Source organism: Octopus sinensis, linkage group LG27 (genome assembly GCF_006345805.1).
Source record: "Octopus sinensis linkage group LG27, ASM634580v1, whole genome shotgun sequence".
In the NCBI taxonomy this organism is placed as follows: Eukaryota; Metazoa; Mollusca; class Cephalopoda; order Octopoda; family Octopodidae; genus Octopus; species Octopus sinensis.
In genome coordinates, this window is record NC_043023.1 from 10,703,103 (window position 1) to 10,721,239 (window position 18,137).

Below are 18,137 nucleotides of genomic sequence, written 5' to 3' on the forward strand. Positions count from 1 at the left end.
CTGCCGTTCAAACCGAAAAGATCCCAAATATCTTACAAACTATAGAATTTTCTCATAAAGCCAAGAGAAAAAGATGTTTTATAAACACATTCTATCAGTAAAACTGCCGTTCAAACCGAAAAGATCCCAAATATCTTACAAACTATAGAATTTTCTCAATAAAGCCAAGAGAAAAAGATGTTTTATAAACACATTCTACCAGTTTACGAAGTTTAAAAGTGTTTAGTTACGAGGAAATTATTTTAAAAAACTGCCATTCAAACCGAAAAGATCCCAAAATCTTACAAACTATAGAATTTTCTCAATAAAGCCAAGAGAATAAGATGTTTTATAAACACATTCTACCAGTATACGAAGTTTAAAAGTGTTTAGTTACGTGGAAATTATTTTAAAAAACTGCCATTCAAACCGAAAAGATCCCAAATATCTTACACCCTATAGAATTGTCACAATAAAGCCAAGAGAAAAAGATGTTTTATAAACACATTCTACCAGTAAAACTGCCGTTCAAACAAACGAAAAGATCCCAAATATCTTACAAACTATAGAATTTTCTCAATAAAGCCAAGAGAAAAAGATGTTTTATAAACACATTCTACCAGTTTACGAAGTTTAAAAGTGTTTAGTTATGAGGAAATTATTTTAAAAAACTGCCGGTCAAACCGAAAAGATACCAATATCTTACAAATTATAGAATTTTCTCAATAAAGCCAAGAGAAAAAGATGTTTTATAAACACATTCTACCAGTATACGAAGTTTAAAAGTGTTTAGTTACATGGAAATTATTTTAAAAAACTGCCGTTCAAACCGAAAAGATCCCAAATATCTTACAATCTATAGAATTTTCTCAATAAAGCCAAGAGAAAAAGATGTTTTATAACACATTCTACCAGTATACGAAGTTTAAAAGTGTTTAGTTACATGGAAATTATTTTAAAAAACTGCCGTTCAAACCGAAAAGATCCCAAATATCTTACAATCTATAGAATTTTCTCAATAAAGCCAAGAGAAAAAGATGTTTTATAAACACATTCTACCAGTATACGAAGTTTAAAAGTGTTTAGTTACATGGAAATTATTTTAAAAAACTGCCGTTCAAACCGAAAAGATCCCAAATATCTTACAATCTATAGAATTTTCTCAATAAAGCCAAGAGAAAAAGATGTTTTATAAACACATTCTACCAGTATACGAAGTTTAAAAGTGTTTAGTTACGTGGAAATTATTTTAAAAAACTGCCGTTCAACCGAAAAGATCCCAAATATCTTACAATCTATAGAATTTTCTCAATAAAGCCAGAGAAAAAGATGTTTTATAAACACATTCTACCAGTATACGAAGTTTAAAAGTGTTTAGTTACGTGGAAATTATTTTAAAAAACTGCCGGTCAAACCGAAAAGATACCAAATATCTTACAAATTATAGAATTTTCTCAATAAAGCCAAGAGAAAAAGATGTTTTATAAACACATTCTACCAGTATACGAAGTTAAAAGTGTTTAGTTACATGGAAATTATTTTAAAAAACTGCCGTTCAAACCGAAAAGATCCCAAATATCTTACAATCTATAGAATTTTCTCAATAAAGCCAGAGAAAAAGATGTTTTATAAACACATTCTACCAGTATACGAAGTTTAAAAGTGTTTAGTTATATGGAAATTATTTTAAAAAACTGCCGTTCAAACCGAAAAGATCCCAAATATCTTACAATCTATAGAATTTTCTCAATAAAGCCAAGAGAAAAAGATGTTTTATAAACACATTCTACCAGTATACGAAGTTTAAAAGTGTTTAGTTACGTGGAATTATTTTAAAAAACTGCCGGTCAAACCGAAAAGATACCAAATATCTTACAATTATAGAATTTTCTCAATAAAGCCAAGAGAAAAAGATGTTTTATAAACACATTCTACCAGTATACGAAGTTTAAAAGTGTTTAGTTACATGGAAATTATTTTAAAAAACTGCCGTTCAAACCGAAAAGATCCCAAATATCTTACAATCTATAGAATTTTCTCAATAAAGCCAAGAGAGAAAAAAGATGTTTTATAAACACATTCTACCAGTATACGAAGTTTAAAAGTGTTTAGTTACATGGAAATTATTTTAAAAAACTGCCGTTCAAACCGAAAAGATCCCAAATATCTTACAATCTATAGAATTTTCTCAATAAAGCCAAGAGAAAAAGATGTTTTATAAACACATTCTACCAGTATACGAAGTTTAAAAGTGTTTAGTTACGTGGAAATTATTTTAAAAAACTGCCGGTCAAACCGAAAAGATACCAAATATCTTACAAATTATAGAATTTTCTCAATAAAGCCAAGAGAAAAAGATGTTTTATAAACACATTCTACCAGTATACGAAGTTTAAAAGTGTTTAGTTACATGGAAATTATTTTAAAAAACTGCCGTTCAAACCGAAAAGATCCCAAATATCTTACAATCTATAGAATTTTCTCAATAAAGCCAAGAGAAAAAGATGTTTTATAAACACATTCTACCAGTATACGAAGTTTAAAAGTGTTTAGTTACGTGGAAATTATTTTAAAAAACTGCCGGTCAAACCGAAAAGATACCAAATATCTTACAAACCATAGAATTTTCTCAATAAAGCCAAGAGAAAAAGATGTTTTATAAACACATTCTACCAGTATACGAAGTTTAAAAGTGTTTAGTTACGTGGAAATTATTTTAAAAAACTGCCGTTCAAACCAAAAAGATCCCAAATATCTTACAAACCATAGAATTTTCTCAATAAAGCCAAGAGAAAAAGATGTTTTATAAACATATTCTACCAGTATACGAAGTTAAAAAGTGTTTAGTTACGTGGAAATTATTTTAAAAAACTGCCGTTCAAACCAAAAAGATCCCAAATATCTTACAAACCATAGAATTTTCTCAATAAAGCCAAGAGAAAAAGATGTTTTATAAACACATTCTACCAGTATACGAAGTTAAAAAGTGTTTAGTTACGTGGAAATTATTTTAAAAAACTGCCGGTCAAACCGAAAAGATACCAAATATCTTACAAACCATAGAATTTTCTCAATAAAGCCAAGAGAAAAAGATGTTTTATAAACACATTCTACCAGTATACGAAGTTTAAAAGTGTTTAGTTAACTAGAAATTGTGTTGACATCTGCCGTTCAAAAGGAAAAGATCCAAAGAATGCTGTCATTGAGCGATAGCGAGAGTGGAAATGGAAGGATTAGACCAGAGAGTAAAAGACGAATTCGGACTCAGAGGCAGCGAGTGGTGTTACTCAGTGCGGGCCGAGTAGCACACTCTTCATATTTTCATTTTCAGATATCATGCATGTTATCATAAAGTTAATTAATTTTGAAATACCGATTTTTTTGTAACAGATTCGTAATCTCCGCAGTCGAAAAGGTGGGTTTCTATAGAAGAAAAAAAGAAAACGAAAGGCGCTGCTGTCCATGTCATTTACCTCCTCCGTATTATTTTATTTCTAAAACTCATTATATCTATTTCTTTATTACCCACAAGGGGCTAAACATAGAGGGGACAAACAAGGACAGACAAACGGATCAAGTCAATTAGATCGACCACAGTACGCAACTCATACTTAATTTATTGACTCCGAAAGGATGAAAGGCAAAGTTGACCTCGGCGGAATTTGAACTCAGAACGTAACGGCAGACGAAATACCTATTTCTTTACTACACACAAGGGGCTAAACATAGAGGGGACAAACAAGGACAGACAAACGGATCAAGTCAATTAGATCGACCACAGTACGCAACTCATACTTAATTTATTGACCCCGAAAGGATGAAAGGCAAAGTCGACCTCGGCGGAATTTGAACTCAGAACGTAACGTCAGACGAAATACGGCTACGCATTTCGCCCGGTGTGCTAACGTTTCTGCCAGCTCATTATATCTAATTATATCTCCATCAATTGCTAAAATGCTACGTTACGGGGATATAAATATGCCATTCCCATTTGTAAAGTATGAATAGAAGAGGTGGAAACACTGAGACCAAACTGCACAAACGAATATACATTCTGACACAAACTAAGAATTCGCTTTAAAAAATTTCAACTTTTATTTTGTCGCTACAAAATATGAGCTGAAACTAGATAAAATAAAATAAATACGTGTGGCATGTGTCAGTAATGAATGAGTACGAACCTAACAAATTTATATTTTCATTGTAAATTCCGATAAAATTCTAATATAAACATTCTGGATGGTATTTGTAGCAAAATTTACTAAGTAATTTAATCTTCATAATTTCAGCAGGTTTACAAATAGCATTTATGATCGGGAAAATGTAAAGAAATCTTGAATATTGTTAAGATTTCCCACTAAAACAGGTTTGTACAAAGAGAAAACGAAATTTAATATAAAATAAGAAGAAATTATTACTTTACTCACAATTTAATCTCACTCGTTATCTTCGAAATAGTCCTTTCCCCTTCAGTTTTGATACAAAGTAGAAATTCATCCAGAAAAATCATTAATTTCAGACGAGATCAAAGAATATCTGACACCAGAAATATCACTGACAAAAACTTATAGAAAAGGGGAATGTATAAAACATACATTGGTTTGCTTTAATTACCGAAACGAAATTAGGTTATGCAGTGTTTCTTATGTTTCTTTTATGTTCTAACGTCAACTCGTGCCGATGTCAATTTTTACCTGTCATTGCTTCAGATGCTTCGGAATCAATAAAATAAAGATCAATGAAAATCAGAAATCGATGATAGATACCCCACAATCCCAATATTAGGCATATTTGACTTTGCTCCTAGCGGATAACTAAAGAAACTATTATATCAAGGTGAATAACTGCCACGAACTGATATACCACCTTTAGAAATTACGAAAAATGTTTTTAAATTATTACAGACATACCACGTTGAATGCAACGGTTTTCGGGTGATCACCGAAGTCAAGCTATGTCGAGCCTACCGAGTACTTAGAACTGGCGAAATGCGTAGCCGTATTTCGTCTGCCTTTACGTTCTGAGTTCAAATTCCGCCGAGGTCCTTTCGGGGTCGATAAATTGAGTACGAGTTACGCACTGGGGTCGATGTAATCGACTTAATCCGTTTGTCTGTACTCTCTGTGTTTAGTAAAGAAATAGGTATTTCGTCTACCGCTACGTTCTGAGTTCAAATTCCGCCGAGGTCGACTTTGCTTTTTATCCTTACGGGGTCGATAAATTAAGTAAGAGTTACGCACTGGGGTCGATATAATCGACTTATTCCGTTTATCTGTCCTCTCTGTGTTTAGCCCCTCGTTGGTAGTAAAGAAATAGGTATTTCGTCTGCCGCTACGTTCTGAGTTCAAATTCCGCCGAGGTCGACTTTGCTTTTTATCCTTTCGGGGTTGATAAATTAAGTAAGAGTTACGCACTGGGGTCGATGTAATCGACTTAATCCGTTTGTCTGTACTCTCTGTGTTTAGCCCCTCGTTGGTAGTAAAGAAATAGGTATTTCGTCTGCCGCTACGTTCTGAGTTCAAATTCCGCCGAGGTCGACTTTGCTTTTTATCCTTTCGGGGTTGATAAAATAAGTACCAGTTGAGGAGTGGATTCGATGTAATAGACTAGCCCCCCTCCCCAGATTTCAGGTGTTCTGCCTTTAGAAGAGATTTTTAGTAAGCGAGGTGCTTTAATGTGAGAAATTATTAGTGGTTCAGTCCCACTGCGTGGCACATTGGGCAAGTGTCTTCTACTATAGCCTCGGGTCGACCAAATCCTTGTGAGTGGATTTGGTAGACGGAAACTAAAAGAAGCCCATCGTATATACGTATATGCATATATATGTGTCTGTCCTCCCAACATCGCTTGAAAACCAATGCTGGTGTGCTTACGTCCCTGTAACCTAGCGGTTTGGCAAAAGAGACCAATAGAATAGGTACTAGGCTTACAAAGAATAAGTCCTGGGGTCGATTTGCTCAACTAAAGGCGGTGCTCCAGCATGGCCGCAATCAAATGAATGGACGCACTGGGCTGAAGGCGAAAAGGAAGAATCCACCAAGATACCCAGGTCCTTTACCTGGTCGGTCCTCTCCAGCAGCAGACGACCCGGCTCGAAATCAAGTTGAGTTGCAGAAGAAGAGCCAACAGGCAGATGACAGCACTTTGACACGTTCAGACACAGGTCCCATTCGTTAGACCATCTCCAAACTTGGTGGAGGCATTGACGAAGATCATCTATATCACCGTGAGGAGTGACCAGTTTGACATCATCGGCAAATAGAAGGGTGTGTTGCATGAGGTCGTCAGGCAAGTCATAGTTTAGTGTGAGAAAATGTTAGTAATGCATGAGGTTGGTATGCATAGCATGGCCCCAACAGGCATAAGAAAAGGACAAAGAGATGTAGTCTTCCTTTTTAAAAAATATAGCGTTTATTACAGCAAAGTTAATACAATTAATACAAATACTCTCAAATATGAAAATAAATTCCTGTTTGCCAAGAGAACAATAAACGTCTGTTTGAAATTTTAGTTACCAGGGAAATGTGCATACAAGTGTCAGAACTCTGTAAATGTGATAAGGAGCAGGTTAAATCCCACTTGTGTATGCAGTAGGAAATCAAATCACTTGTTTGAACTAAATGGTTAATCCATACAAACTGTTGATAGCTGGTTGCATGCCTTATATTATTAAACAGTGGCAGATCTGAAGGTGAGTTGCCTTAATATCTGAAGGTGAGTTGCGACGATTTCATCTCAATCGAAGGAGAGGAGCTTTCTCCGTCCGGGTTGCGGATCCGTGGAACAAGCTGCCAGACGAGATGGTAAAGATGCTGACGACCGCTTTGTTCAAAGCCTCCCTGGACCTCAAGTGGCCTGAACTCTTTACATGAACACCACCCTGTACTTAACTCCATGTCCCCCTACATGGACTTGCTATTTGCTTTTGAGCCAAATTAACTAACTAACTAACTAACTAATAAGTGATACTAAGAAAAAGGAATGCCGTGCTGTCCAACACATGTGAATAAATCTTTACTGACAGATTAACGAAACGCGTTGTTCACTGCTCAACAGCTCTGTTAATCTCTCTTGTTTTTGGCGCCAATCCAATCAACCTGTCGAAAGGGAAAGTTTTTCTGTCTTACCAGGGAACTGCAATGGGGGTAAATAAGAAACATTTCGCCAACCTTCACATCCTTTGCCATCCAAGTGCACTGAATTTCAAACTCACGCACCTCACAAAAGCAGTTGCTAGTGCCCGTCCCTATCAGCTCCCTCACCTCATTGTCTGTTTGTCATCAGCACCCAAGGGAAAATAGAATGCCTCTGCTCTTCCTTTCCTTACTATCTCCTTCACACTTCCTCTTCCAGTCAAGCCCCTTAACCGTTGATGTGACGGCCCTTCCTTCTGGCTCATCTCATCTCTACCCCACATCATAATATATCGAAGGTCACCTCCTCATTTTACTCCACATCAAAATCTACCGTCCACCGGTGTGAACGCTCCCAATGCTGTGATCTCTGTAGGAAGGTGGTCTCATTCCCTTCTCCTCCACCTACATCGTCTGATGAAGTGATGATACTGCAAACATCAAAGACGTGACATCATTCCATCCACAGACCCCGGTCTTCCTTTCCTCACTTCGTCTCTCGCAAGTAAAAGGGTGGACATGGAAATAATATTGGCAGTCACTGGTATCATTTTTCTCTCATATGACGGCGCTTGTGAGTACTAAAGCTGCCTCTACTAGCGAATGATTTACCGCAGATATCACAATGATATGGCTTCTCTCCAGTATGAACACGTTTGTGAATAGTTAAGTAACCAGATGTAGAGAATGATTTCCCACAAGTTTCACACTGGTATGGGTCCTCACCTAAATGAATGCTTTTATGAACAGTCAAGGCACGTCCATAATCGAATGATTTACCACAGATATCGCAATGATATGGCTTTTCCCCCGTGTGAACACTTTTGTGTCTAGCTAGGTAACTATTTTCATAGAATGATTTACCACAGATATCACACTGATATGGTTTTTCTCCTGTATGAATGCGTTTGTGAGTAGTAAAATGATAAATATCATGAAAAGATTTACCACAGACATCACAGCGTAGATATTTTCCTCTTGTGTGAAACTGTTTGTGTGTCGCTAAATTAGAAGCTTGTGAGAATGATTTCCCACAGATATCACAGAAATATGGCATCTCACCTGTATGAGTACGTCGGTGAGTTGTCAAGTTACCTCTCCGAGTGAACGACTTGCCACAGATATCACAGGTATATGGTTTTTCACCTGTATGAATACGTTGGTGAATGACTAAGTAATCTTTTCGATTGAATAATTTACCACAGATATCACAGTGATATGGCATTTCTCCTGTATGAATACGTCGGTGAGTGACTAAGCTACCTTTCTGAGATAATATTTTACCACAGATATCACAGAAATATGGCATCTCACCTGTATGAATACGTCGGTGAATAGTCAAGTTACCTCTCCGAGTGAACGCCTTACCACAGATATCACAGTAATATGGTTTTTCACCTGTATGAATACGTTGGTGAATGACCAAGTCGTTTTTACCATTGAATAAATTACCACAGATATCACAGTGATATGGTTTTTTACCTGTATGAATATGTTGGTGAATGACCAAGTCGTTTTTACTATTGAATAATTTATCACAGATACCACAGTGATATGGCCTATCTTCGGTATGAATACGTTGGTGAGTGACTAAGCCACCTTTCTGTGAGAATAATTTACCACAGATATCACACTTATATGGTTTTTCACCTGTATGAATACGTTGGTGACGGACTAAGTCAGTTTTACCATTGAATAATTTACCACAGATATCACAGTGATATGGCCTTTCACCTGTATGAATACGTTGGTGACGGACTAAGTCAGTTTTAGCATTGAATGATTTACCACAGATATCACAGTGATATGGCCTTTCTCCCGTATGAATACGTCGGTGAGTGACTAAGCTACCTTTCTGAGATAATATTTTACCACAGATATCACACTCAAATGCTGTTCTGCCCTTTTCATTCTTCTCCTCATCAGAAAAATCAATTTCTTCAGACTCTCTTTTACATTCAACTTCACTCCGATATAATTCATTTTCCATAATTTTCCTTTCTCTTGTCACAGTTCACAAAGGTTTTCCTTCTTCTCGTATATTGCTCTTAACAAATATTTCTACTGATATATCTCCATCAAAAGTGATCTTTGTTAATATCTGAAGATGCTGCAAACTGCCTTCTTAATTGCTTTAACTCATTAACATTCAGATTACTCTGTCAAATATAATGTTTATTGAAATTCTTCTGAATTAATCATTCAATATGTTATCATGTTCAGATTTCAATGTTGCGATTGTTTATTTTTTGAATGACCTTGTAGGGTGGGTGTGAGGGGTGGGATCTGGCTAGTATGAATATAAAACACACAAAAATATGGCCAGTTTAACCGTTTAGCATTGAGATTCCTTTGTGAAATGTAATGCTTATTTATTCATATTGTTTTGAATTAATCATGGATTATCTCATAGCTTTGAGATTTCATTTCTGCAGATATATTTTGCAATAATTCAGTATATATAGAAACTGGGTTATACGTGTTATGAGTAAGACGTTCAATACTAATGATGTAGTTTATATAAAAATCCTGTGAAGCAGATGTCATCTGATAATCTGAAACGAAAGAGAAACAACAGTGTAAAACATACAAGATAATTAGGAATTAGAGAGATTAAAGCAGTGAAATGTTTTACTACATTTTTATATAGACATGGCTGTAGAAGTGCAGGGATGGTCGTGTGGTAAGAAGTTGGCTTCCCAACCACATGGTCCTGGGTTCAGTCCCAGAGTGGCCAATCAAAGCCTTGGGAGAGGATTTGGTAGATGGAAACTCAAAGAAGCTTGACACATACAACGGGCTTCTTTCATTTTCTGTCTGTCAAAGGTTTTGGTCGGCCCAAGGGAAAAGCAGAAGACACTTGTTCAATGTGCCATGCAGTGGGACTGAACCCATAAACAAGTGACTGGGAAGCAAGCTTCTTGGCACACAGCCACATCTGTGCCTTTTAATAATGGTTTATAATTTTCTCAAGTGTGACCTGTTTATACTATTATCCGATTGGCAGAAACGGTGACATTGGGAGAAATAGTATTCAGATATGGGTAGAGAGCAGAGTTCCGCGATGCTTTAAATGTGGCCAAAGAGGCAACATTCGAGCACACTGCCCTCTACAGAAGAGAAAACTGGAGGAAACAACAGATGAACGAGTTGTGGAGACGGAGGGGCGGGGGGAGAAAAAAGAGGAAGAAAAGGAAGAAAACTGAGTGTGGATACTCCAGTCCAACTCCATCCCACCCAAGACCATTCAGACCCACCTGCCCTATACAGACACCGGACCCACCCACTCCCTTTCCCTCCACAGGAATAAAAAAAGAAAGCGAAAAAAGAGCAGACACCACAGAATTTAGAGGACCCCTCACCTGGTGAAAAAGGATACGAAAGAATGGGGTCTTTTCCTTTTGAACGGCAGTTTTCAACACAATTTCTAGTTAACTAAACACTTAAAAACTTCGTACACTGGTAGAATGTGTCAAAATAAAACATTTTTTTTCTCTTGGCTTTCTTCAGAAAATTGTAATTTGTAAGTTTAATGTAGTTTAACTTTTCGAATTTTAACCAATTCTATGCCCTCTATTGAGCTAAAATCATTTGCAGCGTCTAAAACCGAGACAACATCCTGTAATTAACCCTAAACCTCCCCCCTAACCCTAAATTTTTTTTTCTTAATTGTTAAATTAATTTAATTGCTACACGTGTAAAAACACTAAAGCAATGGAATTAAATTTAACATGAAGAAAAAAAATTTAGGGTTAGGGTTAGGCGGGAGGTTTAGGATGTTGTCTCAGTTATAGGATGTTGTCTCAGTTATAGGATGTTGTCTCAGTTTTAGATGCAGCAAATGATTTTAGTTGAATGGAAGTAATCGATTGGTTAAAATTGCCAAAATGCTTGGATTTTCAGACGAAATATCTTACAAACTATAAAACTTTCAATAAAACCAAGAAAAAATGATGTTTTATAAACACATTCTACCAGTAAAACTGCCGTTCAAACCGAAAAGATCCCAAATATCTTACAAACTATAGAATTTTCTCAATAAAGCCAAGAGAAAAAGATGTTTTATAAACACATTCTACCAGTTTACGAAGTTTAAAAGTGTTTAGTTACGAGGAAATTATTTTAAAAAACTGCCATTCAAACCGAAAAGATCCCAAATATCTTACAAACTATAGAATTTTCTCAATAAAGCCAAGAGAATAAGATGTTTTATAAACACATTCTACCAGTATACGAAGTTTAAAAGTGTTTAGTTACGTGGAAATTATTTTAAAAAACTGCCATTCAAACCGAAAAGATCCCAAATATCTTACAAACTATAGAATTTTCTCAATAAAGCCAAGAGAAAAAGATGTTTTATAAACACATTCTACCAGTATACGAAGTTTAAAAGTGTTTAGTTACGTGGAAATTATTTTAAAAAACTGCCATTCAAACCGAAAAGATCCCAAATATCTTACACCCTATAGAATTGTCACAATAAAGCCAAGAGAAAAAGATGTTTTATAAACACATTCTACCAGTAAAACTGCCGTTCAAACCGAAAAGATCCCAAATATCTTACAAACTATAGAATTTTCTCAATAAAGCCAAGAGAAAAAGATGTTTTATAAACACATTCTACCAGTTTACGAAGTTTAAAAGTGTTTAGTTACGAGGAAATTATTTAAAAAAATTGCCATTCAAACCGAAAAGATCCCAAATATCTTACAAACTATAGAATTTTCTCAATAAAGCCAAGAGAAAAAGATGTTTTATAAACACATTCTACCAGTATACGAAGTTAAAAAGTGTTTAGTTAACTAGAAATTGTGTTGACATCTGCCGTTCAAAAGGAAAAGATCCAAAGAATGCTGTCATTGAGCGATAGCGAGAGTGGAAATGGAAGGATTAGACCAGAGAGTAAAAGACGAATTCGGACTCAGAGGCAGCGAGTGGTGTTACTCAGTGCGGGCCGAGTAGCACACTCTTCATACTTTCATTTTCAGATATCATGCATGTTATCATAAAGTTAATTAATTTTGAAATACCGATTTTTTTGTAACAGATTCGTAATCTCCGCAGTCGAAAAGGTGGGTTTCTATAGAAGAAAAAAGAAAACGAAAGGCGCTGCTGTCCATGTCATTTACCTCCTCCGTATTATTTTATTTCTAAAACTCATTATATCTATTTCTTTATTACCCACAAGGGGCTAAACATAGAGGGGACAAACAAGGACAGACAAACGGATCAAGTCAATTAGATCGACCACAGTACGCAACTCATACTTAATTTATTGACCCCGAAAGGATGAAAGGCAAAGTTGACCTCGGCGGAATTTGAACTCAGAACGTAACGTCAGACGAAATACGGCTACGCATTTCGCCCGGTGTGCTAACGTTTCTGCCAGCTCATTATATCTAATTATATCTCCATCAATTGCTAAAATGCTACGTTACGGGGATATAAATATGCCATTCCCATTTGTAAAGTATGAATAGAAGAGGTGGAAACACTGAGACCAAACTGCACAAACGAATATACATTCTGACACAAACTAAGAATTCGCTTTAAAAAATTTCAACTTTTATTTTGTCGCTACAAAATATGAGCTGAAACTAGATAAAATAAAATAAATACGTGTGGCATGTGTCAGTAATGAATGAGTACGAACCTAACAAATTTATATTTTCATTGTAAATTCCGATAAAATTCTAATATAAACATTCTGGATGGTATTTGTAGCAAAATTACTAAGTAATTTAATCTTCATAATTTCAGCAGGTTTACAAATAGCATTTATGATCGGGAAAATGTAAAGAAATCTTGAATATTGTTAAGATTTCCCACTAAAACAGGTTTGTACAAAGAGAAAACGAAATTTAATATAAAATAAGAAGAAATTATTACTTTACTCACAATTTAATCTCACTCGTTATCTTCGAAATAGTCCTTTCCCCTTCAGTTTTGATACAAAAGTAGAAATTCATCCAGAAAAATCATTAATTTCAGACGAGATCAAAGAATATCTGACACCAGAAATATCACTGACAAAAACTTATAGAAAAGGGGAATGTATAAAACATACATTGGTTTGCTTTAATTACCGAAACGAAATTAGGTTATGCAGTGTTTCTTATGTTTCTTTTATGTTCTAACGTCAACTCGTGCCGATGTCAATTTTTACCTGTCATTGCTTCAGATGCTTCGGAATCAATAAAATAAAGATCAATGAAAATCAGAAATCGATGATAGATACCCCACAATCCCAATATTAGGCATATTTGACTTTGCTCCTAGCGGATAACTAAAGAAACTATTATATCAAGGTGAATAACTGCCACGAACTGATATACCACCTTTAGAAATTACGAAAAATGTTTTTAAATTATTACAGACATACCACGTTGAATGCAACGGTTTTCGGGTGATCACCGAAGTCAAGCTATGTCGAGCCTACCGAGTACTTAGAACTGGCGAAATGCGTAGCCGTATTTCGTCTGCCTTTACGTTCTGAGTTCAAATTCCGCCGAGGTCCTTTCGGGGTCGATAAATTGAGTACGAGTTACGCACTGGGGTCGATGTAATCGACTTAATCCGTTTGTCTGTACTCTCTGTGTTTAGTAAAGAAATAGGTATTTCGTCTACCGCTACGTTCTGAGTTCAAATTCCGCCGAGGTCGACTTTGCTTTTTATCCTTACGGGGTCGATAAATTAAGTAAGAGTTACGCACTGGGGTCGATATAATCGACTTATTCCGTTTATCTGTCCTCTCTGTGTTTAGCCCCTCGTTGGTAGTAAAGAAATAGGTATTTCGTCTGCCGCTACGTTCTGAGTTCAAATTCCGCCGAGGTCGACTTTGCTTTTTATCCTTTCGGGGTTGATAAATTAAGTAAGAGTTACGCACTGGGGTCGATGTAATCGACTTAATCCGTTTGTCTGTACTCTCTGTGTTTAGCCCCTCGTTGGTAGTAAAGAAATAGGTATTTCGTCTGCCGCTACGTTCTGAGTTCAAATTCCGCCGAGGTCGACTTTGCTTTTTATCCTTTCGGGGTTGATAAAATAAGTACCAGTTGAGGAGTGGATTCGATGTAATAGACTAGCCCCCCTCCCCAGATTTCAGGTGTTCTGCCTTTAGAAGAGATTTTTAGTAAGCGAGGTGCTTTAATGTGAGAAATTATTAGTGGTTCAGTCCCACTGCGTGGCACATTGGGCAAGTGTCTTCTACTATAGCCTCGGGTCGACCAAATCCTTGTGAGTGGATTTGGTAGACGGAAACTAAAAGAAGCCCATCGTATATACGTATATGCATATATATGTGTCTGTCCTCCCAACATCGCTTGACAACCAATGCTGGTGTGCTTACGTCCCTGTAACCTAGCGGTTTGGCAAAAGAGACCAATAGAATAGGTACTAGGCTTACAAAGAATAAGTCCTGGGGTCGATTTGCTCAACTAAAGGCGGTGCTCCAGCATGGCCGCACTGGGCTGAAGGCGAAAAGGAAGAATCCACCAAGATACCCAGGTCCTTTACCTGGTCGGTCCTCTCCAGCAGCAGACGACCCGGCTCGAAATCAAGTTGAGTTGCAGAAGAAGAGCCAACAGGCAGATGACAGCACTTTGACACGTTCAGACACAGGTCCCATTCGTTAGACCATCTCCAAACTTGGTGGAGGCATTGACGAAGATCATCTATATCACCGTGAGGAGCGACCAGTTTGACATCATCGGCAAATAAAGGGTGTGTTGCATGAGGTCGTCAGGCAAGTCATAGTTTAGTGTGAGAAAATGTTAGTAATGCATGAGGTTGGTATGCATAGCATGGCCCCAACAGGCATAAGAAAAGGACAAAGAGATGTAGTCTTCCTTTTTAAAAAATATAGCGTTTTACAGCAAAGTTAATACAATTAATACAAATACTCTCAAATATGAAAATAAATTCCTGTTTGCCAAGAGAACAATAAACGTCTGTTTGAAATTTTAGTTACCAGGGAAATGTGCATACAAGTGTCAGAACTCTGTAAATGTGATAAGGAGCAGGTTAAATCCCACTTGTGTATGCAGTAGGAAATCAAATCACTTGTTTGAACTAAATGGTTAATCCATACAAACTGTTGATAGCTGGTTGCATGCCTTATATTATTAAACAGTGGCAGATCTGAAGGTGAGTTGCCTTAATATCTGAAGGTGAGTTGCGACGATTTCATCTCAATCGAAGGAGAGGAGCTTTCTCCGTCCGGGTTGCGGATCCGTGGAACAAGCTGCCAGACGAGATGGTAAAGATGCTGACGACCGCTTTGTTCAAAGCCTCCCTGGACCTCAAGTGGCCTGAACTCTTTACATGAACACCACCCTGTACTTAACTCCATGTCCCCCTACATGGACTTGCTATTTGCTTTTGAGCCAAATTAACTAACTAACTAACTAACTAACTAACTAACTAACTAATAAGTGATACTAAGAAAAAGGAATGCCGTGCTGTCCAACACATGTGAATAAATCTTTACTGACAGATTAACGAAACGCGTTGTTCACTGCTCAACAGCTCTGTTAATCTCTCTTGTTTTTGGCGCCAATCCAATCAACCTGTCGAAAGGGAAAGTTTTTCTGTCTTACCAGGGAACTGCAATGGGGGTAAATAAGAAACATTTCGCCAACCTTCACATCCTTTGCCATCCAAGTGCACTGAATTTCAAACTCACGCACCTCACAAAAGCAGTTGCTAGTGCCCGTCCCTATCAGCTCCCTCACCTCATTGTCTGTTTGTCATCAGCACCCAAGGGAAAATAGAATGCCTCTGCTCTTCCTTTCCTTACTATCTCCTTCACACTTCCTCTTCCAGTCAAGCCCCTTAACCGTTGATGTGACGGCCCTTCCTTCTGGCTCATCTCATCTCTACCCCACATCCTAATATATCGAAGGTCACCTCCTCATTTTACTCCACATCAAAATCTACCGTCTACCTCCACGGTGTGAACGCTCCCAATGCTGTGATCTCTGTAGGAAGGTGGTCTCATTCCCTTCTACTCCACCTACATCGTCTGATGAAGTGATGATACTGCAAACATCAAAGACGTGACATCATTCCATCCACAGACCCCGGTCTTCCTTTCCTCACTTCGTCTCTCGCAAGTAAAAGGGTGGACATGGAAATAATATTGGCAGTCACTGGTAACATTTTTCTCTCATATGACGGCGCTTGTGAGTACTAAAGCTGCCTCTACTAGCGAATGATTTACTGCAGATATCACAATGATATGGCTTCTCACCTGTGTGAGTACGCTTGTGAGCCCTTAAACTGCCATTTTCAGCAAATGATTTACCACAGGTATCACAGTGATATGGCTTCTCTCCAGTATGAACACGTTTGTGAATAGTTAAGTAACCAGATGTAGAGAATGATTTCCCACAAGTTTCACACTGGTATGGGTCCTCACCTAAATGAATGCTTTTATGAACAGTCAAGGCACGTCCATAATCGAATGATTTACCACAGATATCGCAATGATATGGCTTTTCCCCCGTGTGAACACTTTTGTGTCTAGTTAGGTAACTATTTTCATAGAATGATTTACCACAGATATCACACTGATATGGTTTTTCCTCCTGTATGAATGCGTTTGTGAGTAGTAAAATGATAAATATCATGAAAAGATTTACCACAGACATCACAGCGTAGATATTTTCCTCTTGTGTGAAACTGTTTGTGTGTCGCTAAATTAGAAGCTTGTGAGAATGATTTCCCACAGATATCACAGAAATATGGCATCTCACCTGTATGAGTACGTCGGTGAGTTGTCAAGTTACCTCTCCGAGTGAACGACTTGCCACAGATATCACAGGTATATGGTTTTTCACCTGTATGAATACGTTGGTGAATGACTAAGTAATCTTTTCGATTGAATAATTTACCACAGATATCACAGTGATATGGCATTTCTCCTGTATGAATACGTCGGTGAGTGACTAAGCTACCTTTCTGAGATAATATTTTACCACAGATATCACAGAAATATGGCATCTCACCTGTATGAATACGTCGGTGAATAGTCAAGTTACCTCTCCGAGCGAACGCCTTACCACAGATATCACAGTTATATGGTTTTTCACCTGTATGAACACGTTGGTGAATGACAAAGTCGTTTTTACCATTGAATAAATTACCACAGATATCACAGTGATATGGTTTTTTACCTGTATGAATACGTTGGTGAATGACCAAGTCGTTTTTACTATTGAATAATTTATCACAGATACCACAGTGATATGGCCTATCTTCGGTATGAATACGTTGGTGAGTGACTAAGCCACCTTTCTGTGAGAATAATTTACCACAGATATCACACTTATATGGTTTTCACTGTATGAATACGTTGGTGACGGACTAAGTCAGTTTTACCATTGAATAATTTACCACAGATATCACAGTGATATGGCCTTTCACCTGTATGAATGCGTTGGTGACGGACTAAGTCAGCTTTAGCATTGAATGATTTACCACAGATATCACAGTGATATGGCCTTTCTCCCGTATGAATACGTCGGTGAGTGACTAAGTTACCTTTCTGAGATAATATTTTACCACAGATATCACACTCAAATGCTGTTCTGCCCTTTTCATTCTTCTCCTCATCAGAAAAATCAATTTCTTCAGACTCTCTTTTACATTCAACTTCACTCCGATATAATTCATTTTCCATAATGTTCCTTTCTCTTGTCACAGTTCACAAAGGTTTTCCTTCTTCTCGTATATTGCTCTTAACAAATATTTCTACTGATATATCTCCATCAAAAGTGATCTTTGTTAATATCTGAAGATGCTGCAAACTGCCTTCTTAATTGCTTTAACTCATTAACATTCAGATTACTCTGTCAAATAGAATGTTTATTGAAATTCTTCTGAATTAATCATTCAATATGTTATCATGTTCAGATTTCAATGTTGTGATTGTTTATTTTCAGAATGACCTTGTAGGGTGGGTGTGAGGGGTGGGATCTGGCTAGTATGAATATAAAACACACAAAAATATGGCCAGTTTAACCGTTT

The 18,137-nt window shown here is 37.0% G+C and overlaps 3 protein-coding genes across 4 annotated transcripts in view; 1 reads left to right on the forward strand and 2 right to left on the reverse strand.

The window, feature by feature from the left end:
* Window positions 1–13,274, reverse strand: part of LOC115224985 (zinc finger protein 91-like) — a 44,018-nt gene extending 30,744 nt beyond the window's left edge. The window contains exon 1 of one of the 2 annotated variants that reach the window (XM_036514155.1): window positions 7,906–9,581. In XM_036514155.1, the coding sequence (XP_036370048.1) occupies window positions 7,906–9,102 (1,197 nt within the window). In that variant the 5' untranslated portion in view covers window positions 9,103–9,581. Of the gene's footprint in view, window positions 1–7,905; window positions 9,582–13,010 lie in introns of those variants that run through there. The other variant, XM_036514154.1, reaches the window with a different exon arrangement.
* The window catches only part of LOC115224993 (zinc finger protein 845-like), a 254,784-nt gene that overhangs the window by 126,670 nt on the left and 109,977 nt on the right, over window positions 1–18,137 (forward strand). The window lies entirely within an intron of this gene.
* LOC118768210 (zinc finger protein 2 homolog) lies at window positions 16,057–18,127 on the reverse strand. Its single transcript, XM_036514305.1, has 2 exons — window positions 17,631–18,127; window positions 16,057–16,623 (listed from the first exon to the last, which is right to left on the reverse strand). Exons 1-2 carry the CDS (start codon window positions 17,788–17,790, stop codon window positions 16,256–16,258), a joined length of 528 nt encoding a protein of 175 aa, XP_036370198.1. The 5' UTR covers window positions 17,791–18,127; the 3' UTR covers window positions 16,057–16,255.